This window comes from Peromyscus californicus, unplaced genomic scaffold (genome assembly GCF_007827085.1).
Source record: "Peromyscus californicus insignis strain IS unplaced genomic scaffold, ASM782708v3 Scaffold_24__1_contigs__length_46423439, whole genome shotgun sequence".
Classification (NCBI taxonomy): domain Eukaryota; kingdom Metazoa; phylum Chordata; class Mammalia; order Rodentia; family Cricetidae; genus Peromyscus; species Peromyscus californicus.
The window spans coordinates 44,681,480-44,704,336 of NW_026294535.1; the positions used below are offsets into that span (position 1 = coordinate 44,681,480).

A 22,857-nucleotide genomic window follows, 5' to 3' on the forward strand; every position below is an offset into this window, starting at 1 on the left:
CCCCACCAGACAAGCGTGAGGACCTGAGTTCAGATCTCTGGCACCCATGTCAAAGCCAGGCACGATGACTGAACTGGTGCCTGTTACCCTGGGGCCTCACAGGGACAGACAGGTGAATCCAAAGACAGCTGGCCATCCAGGTTCATTGAGAGAACTTTTCTCAAAACTTAAGGGCTTGGCTGGGTAGTTGGTGGTGCATGCTTTTAATCTCAGCACTTGGGAGGCAGAGGCAGGCTGATCTCTGTGAGTTCAAGGCCAGCCTGGGCTACAGAGCAAGATCCAGGACAGGCACCAAAACTACACAGAGAAACCCTGTCTCAAAAAAACAAAAACAACAACAAAAAAAACCCAAAACCCAAAAACTTAAGGGCCAAAGAGGCTCAGCATTTCTCAGCACCCACGTGGTGGGTCACAACTGCCTGTAAGGCCAGTTCCAGGAGATCCAGCACCTTCTTCTGGCCTCTGGGTACTGCATGCGTGTGGTGCACAGACAGACGTGATGGTCAGACACCAGGACACATAAAGACAAAATTAATTAATTAAAAAAACAGTGAAGGAGGAAAGACGCTGACGTTGACCCCTGACCTCCATACACATATACACTATATCCACACACATACACAATAAACAACACTTTCACAAGTCCTTGCACAAGGCCATGCTCATCTTCTCTTTATTGTTTCAATTTTAGTATATGTGCTGCCAGAGTGAGCATAAAAAGTAAGTTTTTCTAACTTGATAGATTTTTTTGAGAATTTCATAGGTGCATATAATGTGTTTTGATCACACACACACACCCCAGTTTCCCTCCAGTTCCTCTCTATTCCTCCACTTTTCCTCCCAACTTCATGAGCTATTTTTTGTTTCTGTTTTAAATTTATTTTAACTGGACATAATGGTGTATACCTTTAATCCTAAGCAGAGACAGGTGGATCTCTGTGGTCTACTTAGTGAGTTCCACACAAAACAAAACAAAAAAGTATTTTGTGTGTATGAGTGTTTTGCCTGAGTGTATGTTTGTATACCATGTGTGAGCGTGGTACTCAAAGTGTATGTTTGTATACCATGTGTGAGCGTGGTACTCAAAGTGTATGTTTGTATACCATGTGTGAGCGTGGTACTCAAGGTGTATGTTTGTATTCCATGTGTGAGCGTGGTACTCAAAGTGTATGTATGTTTGTATTCCATGTGTGAGCGTGGTACTCAAAGTGTATGTTTGTATTCCATGTGTGAGCGTGGTACTCAAAGTGTATGTTTGTATACCATGTGTGAGCGTGGTACTCAAAGTGTATGTTTGTGTGTTTGTATACCATGTGTGAGCATGGTACTCAAGGAGGACAGAAGATGGTATCTGATCCCCGGGAACCTGTACCTCCTTCAGGAAAGAGATTTGTTTGTGTGCTAAAAAACAAGACAAAACCAAAAAGCAGCGCTTTACCCGCAGCAGTTTGACCAGGAAGAACTGGCGGCCATGCAAACTTCCAGTCACGAGGGAAATGCAAAACTAGTCGAGGCTTAGGACCTGGGAGTGTCGCTCAGTTGCACAAAACCCCAGACCCAGCCCCCAGCACTGAACAGGAGGCCTGCCGGCATGTGCTTAGTGCCCTGACCAGGGAACAGGGGAAGAAAGTCAGAGGTTAGTTTGCTGGTTTGCCTTTGTATACCCTCTTACAAGTTAGAAACCACAAAACGGGAAACTCGCTGTGTGTGGTAACACATGTCCACACCCCTGGCACGTGAGAGGCAGAAGCAAGAAGATCAAGAGTTCAAGGTGATCTGCTACGGAGCCAGTTCAAAGCTCTCCTGTGTATTACTTGAGACCTGTCTTAAAAACACAGCAAAAGGGCTGGAGAGATGGCTCAGTGGGTAAGAGCCCTGGCTGCTCTTCCAGAGGACCTGGGTTCAATTCCCAGCACCCACATGACAGCTCATGCCTGTCTGTAACTCCAGGATCCAATCCTCACACAGACATACAGGCAGAACACCAGTGCAGGTTTAAAAAGAAAAACACAGAGCAAAGCAGCTGGTGGTGGCGACACACACCTTTAGCCCCAGCACTCGGGAGGCAGAGCCAGGAGGATCTCTGTGAGTTCGAGGCCAGCCTGGGCTACAGAGTGAGTTCCAGGACAGCCAGGGCTACACAAAGAAATCCTGTCTCCCAAAACCAAAACCAAACAAACAAAAAAGTAGCAAAACACAAAACCCAGAAAATTGGTCATGTCAGTTCTTTTGAGACAGGGTCTCACTGTACAGGCCCTTCCTGGTTCTCCTGAAACTTGCTGTGTAGACCTGTGGGACTGGCCTCGAACTGAGGTCCCTCTGCCTCTTCCTCCTGAGTGGCGGGATCAAAGGGTGTGTGCCACCATGCCCAGCTCATTTCAACTTCTTACATAGAATTCTTTAGATGTGCGCACACTCCAAGTGTCTCTTTGTGGGGTCATTCATTACCAAGGGAAAAGTAGTAGCCCCACAGCAGAGAAATTTAGCAGCCAGCCTTGAGCCAAGGTGCCACACAGTATCTCAGAGGTCAGTCCAGACCAGCAGTTCTGCTCTTGGTCTCTTTTGCTGAATTCACATATCACTTCCTTGGTATTTTGCCCCAAATAACCGTAGTTTAGTCTTGAGAAAATATCAGACAAACCCAAATTGAGAGGTGTTCTTATTTTATTGGCCAGATTTTTGTTGTTGTTGTTTGTTTTTGTTTTTCAAGACAGGGTTTCTCTGTGTAGCCCTGGCTGTCCTGGAACAATCTCTATAGATCAGACTAGGCTCAAACTTTAATGTGTATGCCACCACTGCTGGGCTGAAGGACTTTATTTTAGATTAAAAGAATTTAAAGATTCTTGACAACTCATTGCCATGTGTAAAATTGTATATTCTTTCAGTAAAAGTGATAATATTGGAATATCTGGCAAAATTGAAATAATTTAATAGCTTTTTTTGTTTGTTTGTTTTTTGTTTTTGGTTTATCGAGATAGGATTTCTTTGTGTAGCTTTGCACCTTTCCTGGAACTTTGTAGCCCAGGCTGGCCTCGAACTCACAGAGATCTGCCTGGCTCTGCCTCCCGAGTGCTGGGACTAGAGGCGTGCGCCACCACTGCCCGGCCAGTTAATAGGTTTTTTTTTTTTCCTCCAGAGCTGAGGATCGAACCCAGGGCCTTGTGCTTGCTAGGCAAGTGCTCTACCACTGAGCTAAATCTCCAATCCCCAGTTAATAGCTTTTAACATCAGTTTTTTTATTTTGGTAAGTTTACTGTCCTTATATAGGAATATTTTTGCAGGAAATATGAGGTAAAGTGTTTAGAGATAAAGGTGTCAACCATCCAGACCCTCCTAACAGTCAGCTGTGGAGGGGAGGGGCTTACAGGGCCCCACTTGCGGATCTGTTAGCAGCCGGTAGACTGGGGAGACGAGAAGGCATAGTGTTTAGTTGTGTGTTCACTGGTGAACCAGCCCACCAGTCTCGTGAGTTGTCCCAAACTGAAGGTCACACAGAGAGCTGTACTGTAGCTCTGTGGGACACTAAACAAAACTAAACTAATAAATAGGGGAAGGAGATTTGTAGGGAGGAGGGGGAGCTGCCAGGGTAGGAGAAAAATGTATGAAATTGTGAAAGAACAAAGTTTACTTTAGAAGGTGTCAAGTCTAAACATTACTCTCAGAATTTTCCCTCTAGAGATGTCCATTTTTATTTTGTGTGTGTGGATGTTTTGCCTGCGTGTGTTCTGTGTACCATGTGTGAGGCCCCATGCTCAGCTAAAATATATCCACTTACATATTTTTATAGAGAAACTTATTAATGTGACAATTTGAGAATTGATTGGAGAGATGGCTCAGTTAATGGCTGCTCTTCAGAGGATCTGGGTTTGTTTCCCAGCTCCCACATGGTGACTCACAATCATCTGTTACTCCAGTTCCAAAGGAGTCAAAGGCTCCAACGCCCTCTTCTGGCCTCCGTGGGCACCAGGCATGCATGTGGTATGCATATATACATGCAGGCAAAACACCCAAACATAAAATAAAATACAATTTCAAAAATACTTTGAGAATCAGGATGAAGGGTATAAGTCAGAATCATCAAAATAAAAAGTTAAAACACACAAATTATGTTCATAAAGGAAATCTGTCAGTGGGCACCAAAGCTTTGGCTTAATTCTAACTGTAACAGTGAGTGTGCCAGACCGTCTAGCACTGACTCTCACCCTCTTAAAGGTGTGCCTCACCACCACCAGGCATGCTTTTTGTTTCTTAAGGTTTCACTGACACAGTGAAGCCCAGCCTGGCTGCAAACTCATGGTTCACCTGCCTCTGTCTCTTGAGTGTGTGGATGATGCAGCACTAAGCTGTTTTTGACTTCTGTTTGTTTTGCTATTTTGAGCAGCGTTGGGATTGAACTGGAGCTTAACGCATGCTGGGCAAGCAACACTGTCACTGCTCTGTGTCCTGGTGCAGACTGTTTTGTGTTCTGCTTTCTGCTCTTTTATCTGTGCCAGAAGGCCTGTGTCATGCCCCGGGATGCCGACTTCATCATTTCCTAGAACAGTGGTCCTCAACCAAGGATAGTTTTTTCCACTCAGTATCTGGAAAGGTGTTTGGTTGTCACAATTTGGGAAATACTATAGACTTCTGGTGGATAAAGATCAGAGGTCCTTAACATTCTACAGTGTCCTCCTGAATGCTTAAGGGAAGATCCTTCCCTAACCCTGCATAATGGGCGTTAACAGCTTAGATGCAAGATTGTAAAACATCAGTATCGAACTTCTGCCCTCCGGGGTTCTGCTATTGTGCTGTAAGCCTGTATTCAAGACCTCCTCCCTCCTTCAATAAACGCATTCAGCATTAAATAAATAAATAAATAAATAAATAAATAAATAAATAAATAAATAGCATTCTACAGTGTACAAGACGGCCACCTACAAAAAAAGAATTTTGACTGGGCAGTGGAGGTGCACACCTTTAATCCCAGCCCTTGGGAGGCAGAGGCAGGTGGATCTCAGTGAATTTGAGGCCAGCCTGGTCTACAGAGGGAGTTCCAGGATAGCTAGAGTGGTTATACACACACACATACACACACTATAGGTTAAGAAGGTGTTTTTTGTTCTTTTTTATGATGGCCCACAGTCAGGACAAATCTCTCTCACCTGTCAGACCCGACCAAGTAAACACAGAGACTTATATTGGTTTCAGACTGTATGGCCGTGGCAGACTTCTTGCTAACTGTTCTTACAGCTTAAATTAATCCATTTCTATTAATCTATACCTTGCCACATGGCTCATGCCTTACCGGCATCTTCACATGCTGTTTCTCATCATGGCGGCTGGCAGTGTCTCTCTCACTCAGCCTTCCACTTCCCAGCTTTATTCTCCTCCTTGTCCCTCCTACACTTCCTGCCTAGCCAATGGCCAATCAGTGTTTTATTTATTGACTAATCAGCAACATATTTGCCATACAGAACATCCCACAGCAGGTCTCTCTGTGACCCAGGGTAGACTAGAACTCACTGTATATATAGCTCAGGCTGGCCTTGAACTTGTGGCAAGACACCTCCCTCAGGCTCTCAAGTGCTAGGAATAAAGGAATGTGTCACTGCACATGCTAGACAGGTTTCCTTTCCTAGTGTCAGGCACTGAATCCACACACTCTAGGCAAGCAGTCTACACTGTGTTACGCCCAAGTCTGCAGCAAGCAGGATTTTTTTTTTTAACAAACTCTTATTTTTCATGTTTCTGTTATGCTGAGGATTGAACAGCCATGAATGTGCCAGCCAGACACTCCTACTGAGCTAAGCATGAACCTTGACTGGCTCTTTGATTACTGTGTGTGCATGCATGTGAGCATGTGTGTAGAGACCGGAGTTTTCCCCTGTTGTTCCCTTAATTTCTGAGCCCGGATCTCTCACTGAGCTTCGGAGCTCACCCCGGGACCCCATCTCTGCCTCCCAGCGTGGTCCTCATATTTACACACTCTTCCTCCTAAGCCGCCTCCCCAGCCTCGTGTTTGGTTCTGAGATAGAGTCACTCTGTAGCTTGTAGCTTGGGACTATGTGGAGCAGGCTGGCCTTCGGCTTGACATGATCCCCCTGCCTCTGCCTCCTGAGTGCCGGGTTATGGGTGTGTAGACACTGTCTTGCAACGCTCTGTTCTTAATTCATTCTTCCCTGACAGACATCCTAGGTGATGCTAAGATGGTATTTTGCTTCTATATAAACTTTTTAAAAATTCAGGAGGGTGTAAATTACCAAACATAACTGTCTAGTTACTTTTCTGTTGCTGTGATGAAACACCATGACCAAGAACAACTCAAGGAAGGGATTGTTTTGGCTCAAGGTTCCAGAGGATGAGAGTCCATAGTGGTGGGGAAGGCCTTGGGCTTGCTGGCATGAACAGGAGCAGGCAGAGAACAGGAAATGGGGTGCAACTGTCCTCAAATAACACCGCCAACAGGCAACCAGGTGTTCACATACCTGAGCCTGTAGGGCATAGTGCTTATTCAAACCACCACAGACCTCCATGTATGTACTGTGGCTTGTGTGCCCCGTCCTACACACTAGTAATAAATTAGAAAACTATTCCTGGGTGGTCTGATCCTAAGTTCCTGAGATCTGACTTGTCTCTTCAAGAGTACCACAGGTTGATGCGTCAGCTGCTCCAGGATCAAGTACTCTTGACCCTATTAGCCCACCGGTTGGGTGATACAGAGAAGCCGTAGACATTGTTCACTGACCGTAGAAGCTAAAGGCAGGGCATGACATTGCTATTCTCTGTCCTTGTTCTTCTGAATTCATCTCCCCATCACAAGCACTTAGTTCAGATTCTTATTGCCTACCTATAGTTTTTTTTCTTGTCTCCAGTCTCTCCCCTGTTGACACCTTGGGGTTTTTTTTGTTTGTTGGTTTTGGTTTTTTGAGACAAGGGCTTACTATGTAGCCCTGATTGTCCTACAACTCACTATGTAGACCAGGCTGGCCTCGAACTCACAGAGTCTGCCTCTGCTTCCTGAGTGCTGGGAGTAAAGGTTGCTTTTGATGCTGATGATTGAATCCAGGGACTTGTGTACAATAGGCAAGCACTCACCACAAAAGAGAAATGTCATTGGGACCTCTCATGGCCTTTGTGACAAAGTCCAAATTCTACATAGGATTCCTGGTGGCCTGGCCCTTGCTCGCCTGTTCAGACTTGTGTCTTGACAGTTCTTTGTACCCCTCAGGCCAGCCTTTTTCTGAGCCCATCTGGGCCTAATGCTCCGCTGTCCCAGTCTTACACCCAGCCAGCTCTTACTGCCCTGAGGACCCTCCCTTCTTCCAGCCTGGGTTAGGAGCCCTGTCCTTATAAGCCTCCACTGACACTTAGATTGCATTGTGATTTATGTGCATGCTTACGTAATGTCTGCTTCCACCTGGATTTATTGCTCACATACCTGACAGATACTAGATTCCCAGAGAATGTCTGTTGGATAAGCGAATGGATTTGGGCAGCAAGTGATGCTTTGACCACATAGATGTGGCTTTTTCTGAAGTGACCTCTTTTTCCTGTTCCTGCTTTCAGGACCTGGGTTTCAGTGATGAGACATGGGGTATGATGTAACACGTTTCCAGGGGGATGTTGACGAGGACCTTATCTGCCCTATCTGCAGTGGAGTCTTGGAGGAGCCAGTGCAGGTGAGTGGGTCTGAGTGCAGGCATGTGGGGACAGCCTATGGCAGTAAAACTACCAAAGCACTCTCAGGAGGGGACTCCCAGGAGAGTCCCTGTGGTCTTCGCCCACTCCTGCGCCCGGTAGAGCTTTGGTACAGAGGAGAATTTGTGGTTACGAGAAAAATCATGACGTTCTGGAGTTGGTCACAGAGATGTGTGTGGTTTCCAGTAATCAGCTCTTGCTCCTTCCCACAGTGGCTTGGTAGTTGCTTTTCTTCTAAGAACTTAAGGTCTGTGTTCTGTCCGTGACTGACCTTCTGGACTTTCTGGATCAGTTCTTGCTGCGCTTGGACTGTGATGCTTTGTGCAATCAGCTGCCTTCCTGGGGCTCTAGTCTAACATATGACAGATGGGCACTCTGCTTTCTTCCTGGGATCTACTGGGAAGGTTTGGTGTAGCCATATACCTTGCATTTTGGTGTGAAAGCTGCCAGGTCAATAGGTCATTACCAGCCGGACCAGGCTCTGAGTCATTTGTGTTCTCCTGGGACAGGTTTGAGAAGCTGGGAATTGCCAGGCAAACTGTAAGGCTAATCACTGTCAGTGACATTCATGGGACATCATCCTCCATGAGCCTGAGTGCCCTCGTTCTGCAAGTACCAGTTTGTCCTTTGCCACTCGGCCAATTGCGATAATACAGTTTTCCAAACCAGGACGCACCAGTTAAAGCCATCTCACTTGCTGCTTTTAGACAATTCACAGGGCTTCCCTCGAATCTTTGAGTTGATCTGTTCTCTCCAGTTTTCAGCCACCAAAAGGAGCAGAGGTTGAGCAGAATGAAGTTCAGACTCCACCACAGTGGCTGTCAGTGCTGGAACCAGAATCTTTTCTATGTCTTTGTAGCCTGTTGCTATTAAAGCACATTAGACGTGTGTGGAGCGACTGTCTGGTGGTGTCAGGGGTCCGAGGGTGGGTCCTGTTCCCCGGCCTTGCCCTCCGGCCTTGGCAGGGCATTGTCTGTTTCTGGCACTGTATTTAAGGCGAGACACTTGTTGAGGGATGAATGGTTGTTAGTGCGCCTGAAGTCAGCAGCCACCCGCCCGTCTCCAGTGCTTACCTCCTCAGGGAGTAGGCAGGCGGCCTTCGTGGTAGTTGGTCTATTTCCAAGGGCCTGCGTGCACTTGTCCTACCACTGAACTGTTTACTTTTTATGAATGGGTAATACATTGAAATGATTACGAGATCAAGCTGCAGCTGGAGAGATGGCTCAGTCGTGAAGAGTAATCGCTGATGTCCCAGAGAACCCAAGATTGATTACCAGCAACCATGTCTGGTGGCTCCCAATTGCCTTTAACTCCAGCCTAGTGAGGTTCCAAAACCTCTGCTCCTCAGGCACCTACACTCATGTACATGTCCCCCCTAACAGGCATTCACACCTACACATAATTAAAAATAATAAAGATAAAAATTTTTAAAGGACAAGGGGAAAACTAATTTTTCCTTGGTAGTGGTTATCAACTGGAGATAGCTTCTGGGTTGGGAATGGGGCTCATGTCCCCTGCTGGGACCCCATCTGGCTGGGACCCAGGCCCCGTGCATGCTGCCACCGTCTCTGAGTTCACCCATGCCTCAGTCCTGTTGTGTCTAGAAGGCCGTGACACCTGCTGTCTTCCATCCTCTGGCTCTTAAAACCTTTCCACCTCCTCTTCAGGATTCCCGGAGCCCTGTGTCGAGGGGTTTGATGAGGACGTCCCGTTAGGACTGAGTGTTCCAAGGTCTCACTTTCTGCACATTGTATTGTTGTCCAGTTGTATGGTGTGAAAAACTCTTTCCTAATTTGAAAAAAAAAAAAAGGTCGGGGCAGGAGAGATGGCTCAGTGGTTAAGACCATTGACTGAGAGGATCAGGGTTGAGTCTCAGCACCTACAGACAGCCCTGTAACTCCAGTTCTAGGGAATCCATGGCCCTCTTCTGGCCTCTGAGAGCATCAAGCGTGGGAGGAGACGTAGAGACATGCTGGCAAACACTTATGCACATAAAATAAAAATAAGTGAATTCAAAAAAATGATCAGGCTGGTTGTGGCTCATGAAGTTAGATAGGCTGGTGAGGGGGAAGCAGGAGGACCTGACGCTGGAGGCCAGTGTGGACGCCGCCCTTGTGTGCTGGTGGGATGGCTCAGTGGGCACAAGCTCTTGGCAAGCCATCTGGGACCTGGGATCAGTGCCTGGGTCCCATGGTGGGAGAAGTCCCCTGCCCTGCCTGTCCCCTGCCCTGCCCTCTCTCCTGCCCCCCAACTCTGTACACACAAATAACAATTTTTAAAAGAAATCAAAATAGTAGCTGGGCCTGGTGGCGCATGCCTTTAATCCCAAGACTTGAGAGGCAGAAACAAGTGGATCTCTGTGAGTTCGAGGCCAGCCTGGTCTACAAAGCAAGTCCAGTCCAGCTTGGGCTACACAGAGAAACCCTGTCTCAAAAAACCAAAGAATAAACAAATAAAAATTTAAAAGTATTTTCTAATGTAATTTAATTACATTTTAAAATGCAAATTAAATCTTTAAAAATCTAATTTTAAAATTACATTTAGAATATGTGTGCATGTGTGTGTGTGTTTGTGTGTGCATGTGTTTATGTACTCGACACACAAGTCAAGAGGACAACTTGTAGAAGCTGGTTCTCTTTTCCTAGAACATGAGTCCTGGGTATTGAACTCAGGTCATCAGCGTGGTGGCAGGCACCTGTGTCCTGCGCCCTCTCTCCAGCCCCTCTCTGGTTAGTGTCTTACAGATGAAAGCAAGTGTTTAGAGAAGGAAGGAAGGGACTCAGCCCACTCTTTTCTTTTTCACTTTTTGATCATGTTCTTGTTAGGCAGGTTTTCTACCTCTGAGCTATATCCCCAGCCCCGGTTTGCACTTTGAAAGGATCATTCTAACTGATAAATGTAGACTGGATAATAAGAGGCAAGAGAAACCAGTTGGAAGGCATACTTAATAATTTAGGTCAGAGAGGATATGATGGGAGCTTGAAATGGGTTAGTAGCTAGAGATGGAGACAGACCTCAGGTTTGGTTTTCTTCTTAGTGTGTTTAGATTTTAAGATGACCCTCGTGTGCCGGGCGGCGGTGGCACACACCTGTAATCCCAGCACAGAGCCAGGCGGATCTCTGTGAGTTCAAGGCCAGCCTGGTCTACAGAGCAAGATCCAGGACAGCCGGGAATATACAGAGAAACCCTGTCTCGAAAAAAACAAAAAACAAAAAAAGACGACCCAAGTGTGGTGGTACTTAGGGGTTCAAGATCAGCCTTCCCTGCATAGCTATTTCAGGGACAGGACAGTCTACATGTGACTTTGTTTCAAAAAACATGGGCAAAAGTTTGGAGAAATATATATGCTGAGGGTTTAATTTTTTTTATTGTACTTGTTCATAGATAGCTTTTTTATTAGTTTATTTGACTTCCTTTTAATGAACATGTTACACTTACTATTTATTTATTGTTTTGTGTATATATGTGGATGGGCACAGGTGTGCCATGACACATGTGGAGGTCAAAGGTCAATCTGTGGGCGTTGGTTCTCTGCTGCCATCGTGCTTGGTAGCAAACACCTTTACCTGCTGAGCCATCCTCCCAGGCCTGGTTTTGGGTCTCTAAAAAGTGGAACTTGAGCCCGTGAGATGGCTCAGTGGTTAAGCACATTCCGCACAAGCCTGGCAACCTGAGTTTACTCTCTGGAACCCATGGGAAAGGGGAGAAGCTCCATGGTTCGTGTGCACTTGCACACCCCAAATACACACAATATGTCAAAAGTTAACCTGACTTAGATACTGTTGCCCATTACAGGGTGCCAGAAAGTGTCTTCACAGGGACCAGGGAACCTTCTCAAAGAAATAAAGTACATCTTTATATATGTTTTATTTTGCGGGAGGGCTAGAGGCAGGGGTTGCTTTGGTTTTTGAAACAGAATATGGGTATGTAATCCAACTAGTCTGGACCTTGAGACCCTCCTGCCTCAGTTTCACCTTCTGAGTGCTGGGAGCCCCCCCATGATCTTAAAACTGAGGACAGTGTCATTCCATAGAAAGTGCTAGTCCTGTTTAGGAGCCCGGGTGTAGCAGTTACTGTGACTCGGGCAACACCTCGTGGAAAGGTTAGGACAAGCCCCAGAGGAGAACTTGAGTCTACACAGAGAAATCTCTTCTCTCTCAAAGTTTTCCTGACTCCGGCTACTAGCTTTGTTGTTGGGTATTTTGTTTTTCTTTCATTTTTAAAAATATTTTTAATTTTTATGTGTGTGTGTGTGTGTGTGTAAGAGAGAGAGGGGAAATTCCACATGTATTAAGTTTCTGAGGATGTCAAAAGAAACTGCCGGATCCCCTAAAACGGAGTTAGAGGTTGTTGTGAGCTGCCATGTGGGAAAAGCAGCCAGTGCCGTTAACTGCTGAGCCGTCTTTCCAGCCCCTGTGGATTTGTTTAGGGGTTTGCGGGGGACAGTTGTTTGTTGAGACAAGGTCTTACTATGTAGACCAGGCTGGCATGGAACTTTAAGAGATCTGCCTGCCCTGCTCCCTAGAGCTGGGATTACAGATGTGCACCACACACCTGGATTTTTTTTTTTTTACATTTACTTATTTATTCAGTGTGTGTGTGTGTATGTGTGTGGGGTGTGTGTACTCATGAATACACACGGAGTCCCTGGAACTTAGCAGACAATTTGCAGAGATCCTCTTGCTGTGTGTGTCCTAGGGATCAACCTCAGGCATTCGAGAGACTTCTGCCTCAGGCCATGCACTGCCGACATGCATTGCTGTGAATAGCTCTTATACTCTTTTTTCTAGACGGGTTTCTAGAACTCACTATGTAGACCAGGCTGGCCTTGAACTTGGGGAGTTCTGCCTGCTTCTGCCTCTCAAGTGCTGGGATTAAAGGCGTGCACCACCACTGCTCAGCTCTTGTTCTCTGTTATTTCTGCTGTGGTTAGTGAAGCTTTGCCCTCTAAACTGCATCCAAATCATTCTTCAAGACCTGTGTATAAAACTCCTCTCGGTAAGGATCTGCTGTGGCCAGCCTTGCCTGGAAAGAGCTTACCTCTCCCTCCCTCTGGACTTACTTAGGAGTGACTGTGTGTGCAGTCCTGTCAGCAGTTGGTGACTAACTTCTCGTCGCTCCAGTGTCCTGGGGTGTCATCTGTCTCTTACTGTTACATAACCTTTGCTTGTTTGTCTTGTCTCACGACTCACTTGTACTCTTGAGCACAGGAAGTAAGTCTTATGCCTGACCCAAAAATGCCCTGCCCAAAATAGATCTATAATTTACCATGACCCCATGACCCCTGACCCCTGACCTCTGGTCCTAGAATCTGCTGGGAGGCTTGATTGGCTTCGTAGTTGTCAGATCCAGACTCTCAGCTCCTGTTAATCCCCTCCTGCCCCTCCAGGCACCTCACTGTGAGCATGCTTTCTGCAACGCCTGCATCACCCAGTGGTTCTCTCAGCAGCAGACGTGTCCGGTAGACCGCAGCGTTGTCACGGTCGCCCACCTGCGCCCAGTGCCTCGGATCATGCGGAACATGCTGTCAAAGCTGCAGATCGCCTGTGACAACGCTGTGTTTGGCTGTAGTGCTGTTGTCCGGCTTGACAACCTCATGTCCCACCTCAGTGACTGCGAGCACAACCCGAAGCGGCCTGTGACCTGTGAACAGGGCTGTGGGTGAGATTCCCTCCCTCCACCCCATTCACATCCCTGCAGACAGTGGACACTTCTGACCTTGGCTCCCTGCCTGGAGATCTCATTTTCCAACTATGGTCATTTTGCTCTTACATTGTTAAAATAAAGAGGGCAGCAATCCAGTGACCTCTGATAACACTGAAGATCGAGGCACTTGACTTCCTCCAGTCCAGTGTGCTCTTTGTCAGGCTGCCTGCTCCAGTTCCTAGCCTCTCGTGTTCCCTTGTGCCCTATTTTCTGTCTGTGTGAGGTGGGAGATAGTTGATTAAATGCTGGTACCTGGGACAGTGATCCAGGACTCCTCAGAAGGAATATGTGTGCAGGGAGAATCCAACAATTTCCCTCTTAATTTAGAACGGCATCCTAAGAATCAGGCTGGCTCTGAAAGGCTCAGGAGGACAGCAGTGGGGGGTGGGGGTGGGGAAGTGTTTCTTCTAGTTGGTAGAATGCTTGCTTTCCTGTATACACAGAGCTGGTTCTGTCCCCGACACCACATGAGCCAGCATGGTGGTCACCTGGGATCCCAGCGCTTGGGAGGTGGAGGCAGGAGATCAGAAGTTCAAAGTCATCCTTGGTACAAGTTGGAGGCCAGTCTGGGCTACAGGAGACCCTGTGCTAAGGTGTTGGTGGGGTCCTCCACAGCACTGAGTCTTGAAGGGTGAAAGTTCAGTGTAGGCCAGTGTCATGTTCAGGAGAAGAAAGCGAAGAGAGGAAGGCCTGAAAGGATGGTTAGAAGTGTGAGTAGCAGAAAGCTGCTGAGCAGCGTTCTGTCACAGAATACGCCGTTAGCCCACATGTCCTGTTGAACAGCCTGTCCGCTCTTGTCCCACTCTGGACTGCAGCCTGGAGATGCCCAAAGACGAGCTGCCAAATCACAACTGCATCAAGCACCTGCGCTCCGTGGTGCAGCAGCAGCAGACTCGAATCGCAGAACTGGAGAAGACGTCCGCTGAGCACAAGCACCAGCTGGCAGAACAGGTGGGCCAGAAAATGGGGGGTCGTGTCCACCTCTCTGTAAGCCTCCTCCTGCCCGTCACAAGCACCCAGAAAACGGGGGGGTCGTGTCCACCCCTCTGTAAACCTCCTCCTGCCCGTCACAAGCACCCAGAAAATGGGGGGTCGTGTCCACCCCTCTGTAAACCTCCTCCTGCCCGTCACAAGCACCCAGAAAATGGGGGGTCATGTCCACCCCTCTGTAAGCCTCCTCCTGCCCATCACAAGCACTACCGTGATGCCTCGTTCTGTGTCCTCATCTGCAGCCTGGATGAGCAGATGCTCTGCCTGCAGCTTAGTGGAGAGTCATTTGGGGCTGTCCTCACTTCCTTCCCCCACCCACGCTGTTCATTCGCCTTCTTCATGAAGCCACTCTGCTGAGTCCTGGGGAGACAGCTGGAGTGAGAAGGCATTCCTCTGTCTTCCCAAAGAAACTTGTAGTACCTGTTCCTCAGATCTCCCAAGCACCCTCATTCTCAGATCTGTTCTTTGGCTTACCTGTCCCCTCTGGTTCTCCTTCCACCCAACAGAAGCGAGATATCCAGCTGCTGAAGGCGTATATGCGTGCAATCCGCAGCGTCAACCCCAACCTTCAGAACCTGGAGGAGACGATCGAGTACAACGAGATCCTCGAGTGAGTGTCTCTCCATGTCCTGGCCCCAAGGCCCTGAGGAGGAGGAGCAGGAGAGTGGCAGAGAAGGGCACTAAGAGAACTAGAGCAGGCCACTGTTGGGTGAAGGGCAGGGGCAGAAAGACTAGCAAACCCTCAGTTCCAGTGTGGATCTCTCGTTCACTGGGGTGGATGGAGGAGGAATCCTGCCTGAGAATGCAGTTTGTCAGTTAGCTGAGGGGTAATTTAAAACCCAGAGGAGCCGGGCTGTGGTGGCGCACGCCGTTAGTCCCAGCACTCAGAACACAGAGGCAGGTGGATCTCTGTGAGTTCCAGGACAGCCTGGTCTACAGAGTGAGTTCCAGGACAGCCAGGGCCACACAGAGAAACCCTGTCTTGAAAAAACAAAAAACAAACCACCAGAGGAGAGGCAGTGTGTCCAGAGAAAGTATCTGAAATGCAGCAGAAACAAGCAACTGAACAAGGATGTGATGTATGGGAGGCCTGTATAGTTGACAGGCTGAGCTGTGAGTGTGGAGCTAGAAAGAGCCAATAGTGTGGAGGACACACTTCTTCATTCAGCACACCCTGGGTGAGCAGTTGCTGCAGTCTGCTAGGCACTGAGATTTCAAAGAATAACAGTCCAAGCCGGGCGGTGGTAGTGCACGCCTTTAATCCCAGCACTCGGGAGGCAGAGCCAGGCGGATCTCTGTGAGTTCGAGGCCAGCCTGGGCTACCAAGTGAGTTCCAGGAAAGGTGCAAAGCTACACAAAGAAACCCTGTCTCGAAAAACCAAAAAAAAAAAAAAAAGAATAACAGTCCAGACTTGTGGAATTGAATGAATATGTCGAGTGATGTGACCTGGACAGGACCAAATAGGGAAAGATTTGGTTTCTCTGGACCAATGCTGGAAAGAAAGTCAATTGTCCCACAGAGGGGGTGGTCATTTCTGTTAGGAGAAAAAGCCAAAGCAGAGACAGGCATGAGCTGGAATGACCATCCCAACCCCTCTACACAGGTGGGTGAACTCCCTACAGCCAGCAAGAGTGACCCGCTGGGGAGGGATGATCTCCACCCCTGACGCTGTGCTCCAGGCTGTAATCAAGCGCTCCCTGGTGGAGAGCGGCTGCCCGGCCTCTATTGTCAACGAGCTGATTGAAAATGCCCATGAACGCAGCTGGCCCCAGGGTCTGGCCACACTAGAGACCAGACAGATGAACCGGCGCTACTATGAGAACTACGTGGCCAAGCGCATCCCTGGCAAGCAGGCTGTTGTAGTGATGGCCTGCGAGAACCAGCACATGGGCGATGACATGGTGCAGGAGCCAGGGCTCGTCATGATCTTTGCACACGGTGTGGAGGAGATCTGAGAGCGTGCAACTGGCTGTTAGGAAGAGGTAGAATTGGAACCCATTGCTCCAGCCACCGAGCCCTGAGTTTCCCACTGTCCTTGTGCCACGTGTAGTTGAGCCACACACACTCCCTGCTCTTGTGGCACAAAGGACCTGGGGCACTTTGCTCAGCCTTCCAGCAGGTGAACCCAGTTCCTGCCTTTGGCCATATTCCTTCCCCCACCATGTCTGTGAAGTGGGTGGAGAAACCCCACCTCTGTATTCCCCTGCCTGAGATCCCCAGTTCCCAAATATTTTCAGAAAGCACAAAGAAATTTGTTTTCCCTAGAGGATCAGGGTGGAGTGAGGAATCTCTAATTGTCCCTCTCTTCCAAAACCAGGGAATCGGAGCAGGCAGGCTTGCTGACTCCACGCAGACATCCAGCAGAAGTGCTAAGGGTGTGCCCACAACCTCTTAGTAACCAGCGAGGTCAGGACCTGGTCATCACTGACAGCTCTTGGGGAAGATTGGACCTCTGTGCCCAGCACATCCCTGTGTAGCCCACCTGGGAGGTGCAGGCCTTGCTGGGTGTGCAGCGTGGGACACTGAGGTGCCCATTTGAACTCTTTCCTACACTTTTTCATAATTAGGGCAGGGCTGAGTGGGGGTTAGACGCTGGGTTCACACACTCAGCAGGAAGCTGCTGTCTGGCTCTGCTGACTAGGACAGGTACCGCCTCGTGTGGCGTGTCCATGGGACCTCCATAGGCCCCTCTCCAGCCCTGTGATTGTAGTTAGTTTGATTTCCTTCAGCATTGTTGGTTCATATTGCGCGAGTCACAGACCCCTGCTGTTACCCAATTTTGTTTCCATAGGATGGCCTGGTTAGGGCTCTCCTACTCTCCAGACTGGCCACACTGTTGGCAATTTAATTTATTTACTTTTTTTTTTAAAGAAAGGAAAAAAGAAAAAAAATCAAAACTTAAAACCTTTCTTTTGCTGTTCCTATTGTGGGGATTCTGGGTAGGGTGGACTGGGTAGGATCTGGTTTCTGTGTTTGCATTTTAGCAGTCTTTGCTCTGATACCTGCTCTGACCCTCCCCTTCATCACCCCATCTGAGACAGGAACTTCAGCTGTGGCAGTCCAGCACCAGTGCCCATGCCCCAGGAAGAAGTTTGCTCCCGCCCTCTCAGTCTCCGCGTGAAACCCTAGAATTGGCATATGCATTTTGAAGGCAACTCTTCTCATGTTTCCTGAGGAAACTTCTGTTTATCTGGGTTCTAACCTTCAAATGGGATACAAATTATGTCTCCAAAAACAGGCTGAATACACTGCCTAACCCAAGTCCATCTAAGGACTTGGGGTCCATCAGGGCTCTCTGGGTCACTGCTGGACCCCTGCAGTGTCTGGTAGAGTCAGCAAGGAGGACTGGTAGGTGCGATGACTTTAAAGCACAGCTGGAGTGGGGTTGGTGCGGTCAGGGCTCCCCTCACTGTATACTAGCTTCTCTTTGGGAGTTTCAGTCCAGGCCGGCTGTTGGTCTAGGTAGTTGAGGACCATGAGGGAAAGTTGGATGTTCCAGCTCCAGGGCACTGTGCTCAGGAATTTGGAAAGGCTGCTCTATTTTGTCGGTTACTGCGTTTCTTCACTCCTGCCCACACTGTCCCTTCCTTCCTTCCTCTCGGATGATGAGGAAGCGAAGCTTCTGAGCCCCTCTGCTCCGGTGTCTGCAGTTCTCTGGTTGTGCTGCCCATGGTGTTCACTGCACTAATAAATCTGTCACTCAACTCTAAATTCTTCTTAATCGATCCCCGATGCAGAAGTCTTCCTCGCTTTGACCTTTCATGTCAGTTGCCCATCTTCTTTGCTTGGTAATGTACCCGAGCCTGACTTGCGTCTAGAGTCGTGCATATATCACATGCTTTGTGTCCTGCGCCCTCCTGCCTCCGGTGATCTTCACTGCATTCTCTTCGGAGTGCGCCTGAAGCCTGAATTGTTTTCCTGAGTGCTCCTGCATTTGGGGAACACTACAGAAGACTTGCTGGCACCACTTTTTCCAGCAAGCATTCTCGATCTAGAAGCCTACTAAAACTGGGGAGGCTTCTGTTCCCTGGGGTCTCCTGGCGTAAATGTGGGAGGGAACCTGAAACAGCTGTTCTGTTGTTTCAAACCTGATGAGGACTTTCCTGGGCCAGGGAGACGGCTCTGGAGGTAAGAATTCTTGCTGCACAAGCATGAAGGTCTGCGTTCAAATCCCAGCAGCTGCATAAAAACTGAGCATGGTCAAGAATGTCTTAACAGCTGGGCGGTGGTGGCGCACGCCTTTATTCCCAGCACTCGGGAGGCAGAGGCAGGCGGATCTGTGTGAGTCCGAGGCCAGCCTGGGCTACAGAGCGAGTTCCAGGACAGGCAGAGCTGTTAAACAAAGAAACCCTGCCTCGAAAAAACAACAACAAAAAAGGTTGGGGGATGAGTCGAGCGTAATAAACGGGACACCCAGCACCCTCTCTGACCCCCTGGAAACTAGGGTGAGCACACACATGTTAAACATGTGCTCACACACGTTTGCTAAACATTTTTTTGTTTTGTTTTGTTTTTTGTTTTTCTAGACAGGGTTTCTCTGTGTAGCTTTGCGCCTTTTCTGGAACTCACTTGGTAGCCCAGGCTGGCCTCGAACTCACAGAGATTCGCCTGGCTCTGCCTCCCGAGTGCTGGGATTAAAGGTGTGCGCCACCACCGCCCGGCTCGCTAAACATTTTTTTGTTACTACCTTCTCCCTACTGTGAGAAACCACCAAGAGTGTGTGTGTATATTTTTTAAAGATGATATGTATGAGTGTTTTGCCTGTATATATGTATGTATGTGTGTGTATGTATGTATGTGTGTATGTATGTATGTATGTATGTGTGTGTGTACACCACATGCATGGTTGTTGCCCATAGAGTCCAGAAAGAGGGCTTTGGATCCCTTGTATCTGGAGTCACAGATAGTTGGTTGTGAGCCACCATGTGTGTGCTTGGGTTTGAACCCAGAACCTATGAAAGAGCAGCCAGTGCTCTTAAACACTGAGCCTTCTCTCTATCCCTCAATGCTATTTGAAATTTGTTGAAGCTAACATGTTGAAGCTAATGTGAATCTAATGGAACCCTCCTGACACGTAGTTGGGGAAAGGACATTCTCTTACCCTGACTCTGCATGATGCCCAGAAACTGATGGGAAGTGTTGAGCCATCTGCTGTGAGGCTGTCACCCTCTTTCTCACCTTGAAGCAGGTTTTGTGTGGTTGATTTCTAATTTTATGTGTATGAGTGTTTACTTGCATATGTGTCTGTGCCACGTGCATGCCTGGTTTCTAAGAAGAGCAGAGAGTATTTGGTCTCCTAGGACTGGAAATATAAAGGGTTGTGAGCTACCATGTGGATGCTGGGATTGAACCTGGATCCTCTGAAAGAGGAGCCAGTACTCTTAACCGCTGAGCCATCTCTCCATCCCCAGCAGTTAATTTTGAATATCTTGAATGGTGCCTGATCTTCTTTAGGCTAGACAGTTTTTTAAAGACAGGTTCTCACTGTGTAACCTTGACTGGCTTGCCGGGAACTTGCTGTAGCCTTGAACTCTGAGATCTCTGCCTGTCTCTGCCACCACACATGCTCCATAGACTTTTATTTTTTAAGACAAAGGTCTTTTATTAGTCATGGTTCTCTAGAGGAACACAACTTATATAATGAATTGATAGATCAATAAATAAGTAGGTAGGTAGATAGGTAGATGATAGATATAAAGAAGATTTATTAGAGTAACTTACAGGCTGTGGTCCAGCTAGTCCAACAATGGCTGTCTACCAATGTAAGGTCCAAGAATCCAGTAGTTGTTCATTGAGGCTGGATGTCTCATCTGCTCTTCAGTATATGCTGGAATCCTGAAGAAGTAGGCCCTAGTGCCAATGAAAGAATGACCTTGCCAGCGAAAGCAAGCAGGCAAAGAACAAGAGCTTGCTTGTTCCATGTCCTTTACATAGACTGCCACTAAAAGATATGACCCAGATTAAAGGTTTATCTTCCTACCTCAAAAGATCCAGATTGAAAGTGGGTCTTCGCACTTAAAATGATTTAATAAAAGAAATCTGGCTGGGCGGTGGTGGCGCACGCCTTTAATCCCAGCACTCTGGAGGCAGAGCCAGGCGGATCTCTGTGAGTTCAAGGCCAGCCTGGTCTGCAGAGCGAGATCCAGGAAAGGTGCAAAGCTACACAGAGAAACCCTGTCTCGAAAAACAAAAAAACAAACAAACAAAAAAAGAAATCCTTCACAGATGTACTGAGCCACTTGGGTTTTAGTTAATTCCAGATGTAGTCAAGTTGACAACTAAGAACAGGCATTACATGTCCACCCCTTGTCACCTTGACACACCATCATATCTCCAGTGTCACACTTAATCTCCAAATGGAAGCAATAACCATGTCACGATTATGCTTGACATGATATTAACTATCCCTCATACAACTGCAAACACATAAATTCTAGAATACTTCTCTTGGTAATGTAAATATGAGAACCACTGATATCATCTTAATTGATGCTACATTACATGATAAATCGAGACAATGTGGTAGAATACACCTTTAATCCCAGCACCTGGGAGGCAGAGACAAGCAGATCTGTTGATGTTGAGTTTGAGGCCAGCCTGGTCAACAGAGTGAGTTCTAGAACAGCCAGGGGTACACAGAGAAACCCTGTTTTGAGCCAGAAGAAAGAAAACACAATTATCTATACAAACACATTGATTTAGTCAGGGTTATTACTGCTGTGATGAAACACCATAATAAAGCAACTTGGGGGTGGGGAGAGTTTATTTGTCTTATGCTCCCACATCACTGTTCATCATTGAAGGAAGTCAGGATGGGAACCTGGAGGCAGGAACTGATGCAGAGGCCATGGAGGGATGCTGCTTATTGGCTTGCTTCTCATGGCTTGTTCAGCTTGCTTTCTTAATAAACCCAGGGATGGCACCACCCACAATGGGCTGTTCCCCCCCACACACACACACACACATCATGCACAAAGAAAATGCCCTGCAGGCTTGCCTCTAGTCCCATATTTATGGAGGCATTTTCTCAGTTGAGGCTCCCTCAGCTCCTTTAATGCTGGCTTTTGTCAAGTGGATATAAAACTAGCCAGTACACACATTCGTAACAGAATTGGACAGAAACATGTCAACTATAATCCTAATTTCTGTAACTGGTCATTTGGCCTTAGCTGGCATTTATAACTACCTTCCTTTACTACCCATTCTGTATCTCCTCTACCTTCAACAAGCACTTCAATAAGTCTTGGCTCTTTTCCTTCAGGAGTGACCTGTACCTTCATTCCTGAGGGGTCTGTGCCCTTGGTCATCCTGCCTGGATGATTAGACTGTAGTTTCCCGCTGACTTTAATTACAGGACATGGTTGCACCAAGAGGTAACCCTGAAAGACCTCCTGCACTCCAGACATAGTCCTTCTTACCTCCATTGTGGAAAAGCAAGCCAGTTTCCTCGTGGTAGTATGGATCTGACCTCCTAACTCTGCTGTTCCCTTCTTGGCCTGATGGTGAAGGACATCCAAAGCCCAGAGTGGCGGCCAGGTGGGACTCTGAGCTGCTGGTTCAGTGGAATGTCGGTTCTCCTGGCAGGAACGCTCCCTAGTCTGGAACCAGAATGTAAGGTTGCAGGAACAGGAAGCAACATTTGTCTTTGTGGGTCACTAGGAGTGATAGTGGAACTGTTTCTTTTTCCACCTCTTGGCTCCTGGACCCGTGGATCTTAGCTATAGGAAAAACCACACCATGTATTGGACGCTGATTTAAAGATACGTATGCTGCCTTCTGGAGAACCCTGCCTGCCTCAGCCCTCCATGCTGTGCCAACTCCTTGGCACTGTAACTCTTCAAAAGGCCATTCCATCTTTCTGTCAGACCAGCTACTTCAGAGTGGTGGGGAACATGGTAAGACTAGTGGACTCCATGATTGTGAGTCCACTGTCACACTTTTATAGTTGTGAAGTAAGTTCCTTGGTCAGAAGCAATACTGTGTGGAATAACATGTTGGTGGATAAGGCATTCTGTAACTCCACAGATAGTGGTTTTGGCAAAAGAATTATGTTCAGGAAAGGCAGATCCATAACCAGAATAAGTATCTACTTCAGTAAGGACAGAGTGTTATCCTTTCCATGGAGGAAGTGGTGAACGGTAGTCAACCTGCCACCAGGTCGAAGTTGTAGCCAGGTCAGCTTTGGTGAGTGGCAGTCTATGTGGTTGAGCCCACATACAACCTCCATCTGCCACCATGGCCACTTTGTTCATATGCCCATTGGGCAGTGACAGGGATGGCTGGGAAAGAGGCTGCCTGTCCACAGAACAATCATCCTCTCTACTTGATTACTGAGTTCCTCTGCTGAATTTACCTTTTTTTGTTTTGGTTGTATTTGTTTGTTTGTTTTTATTTATTTATTTCAGGACAGGAGTATCTTCACATCCTTTGCCCATTTGGAGAGGCAATATTTCAGGTTGTGGGGGTAGAAGTTCATCTTTTT

General features: G+C 47.6%; 1 protein-coding gene and 1 pseudogene across 5 annotated transcripts in view; one reads left to right on the forward strand and one right to left on the reverse strand.

Moving 5' to 3' along the window:
• The window catches only part of Rnf41 (ring finger protein 41), a 30,970-nt gene extending 12,891 nt beyond the window's left edge, over positions 1 to 18,079 (forward strand). For all 5 annotated transcript variants that reach the window (XM_052753661.1, XM_052753660.1, XM_052753656.1 and 2 more), the window contains exons 3-7: positions 7,546 to 7,658; positions 13,068 to 13,339; positions 14,200 to 14,335; positions 14,881 to 14,984; positions 15,979 to 18,079. In XM_052753661.1, the coding sequence (XP_052609621.1) occupies positions 7,569 to 7,658; positions 13,068 to 13,339; positions 14,200 to 14,335; positions 14,881 to 14,984; positions 15,979 to 16,330 (954 nt within the window). In that variant the 5' untranslated portion in view covers positions 7,546 to 7,568 and the 3' untranslated portion in view covers positions 16,331 to 18,079. The remainder of the gene's footprint in view (positions 1 to 7,545; positions 7,659 to 13,067; positions 13,340 to 14,199; positions 14,336 to 14,880; positions 14,985 to 15,978) is intronic.
• Positions 617 to 715, reverse strand: LOC128120137 (uncharacterized; annotated as a pseudogene).
• Positions 18,080 to 22,857: the final 4,778 nt, after the last annotated feature.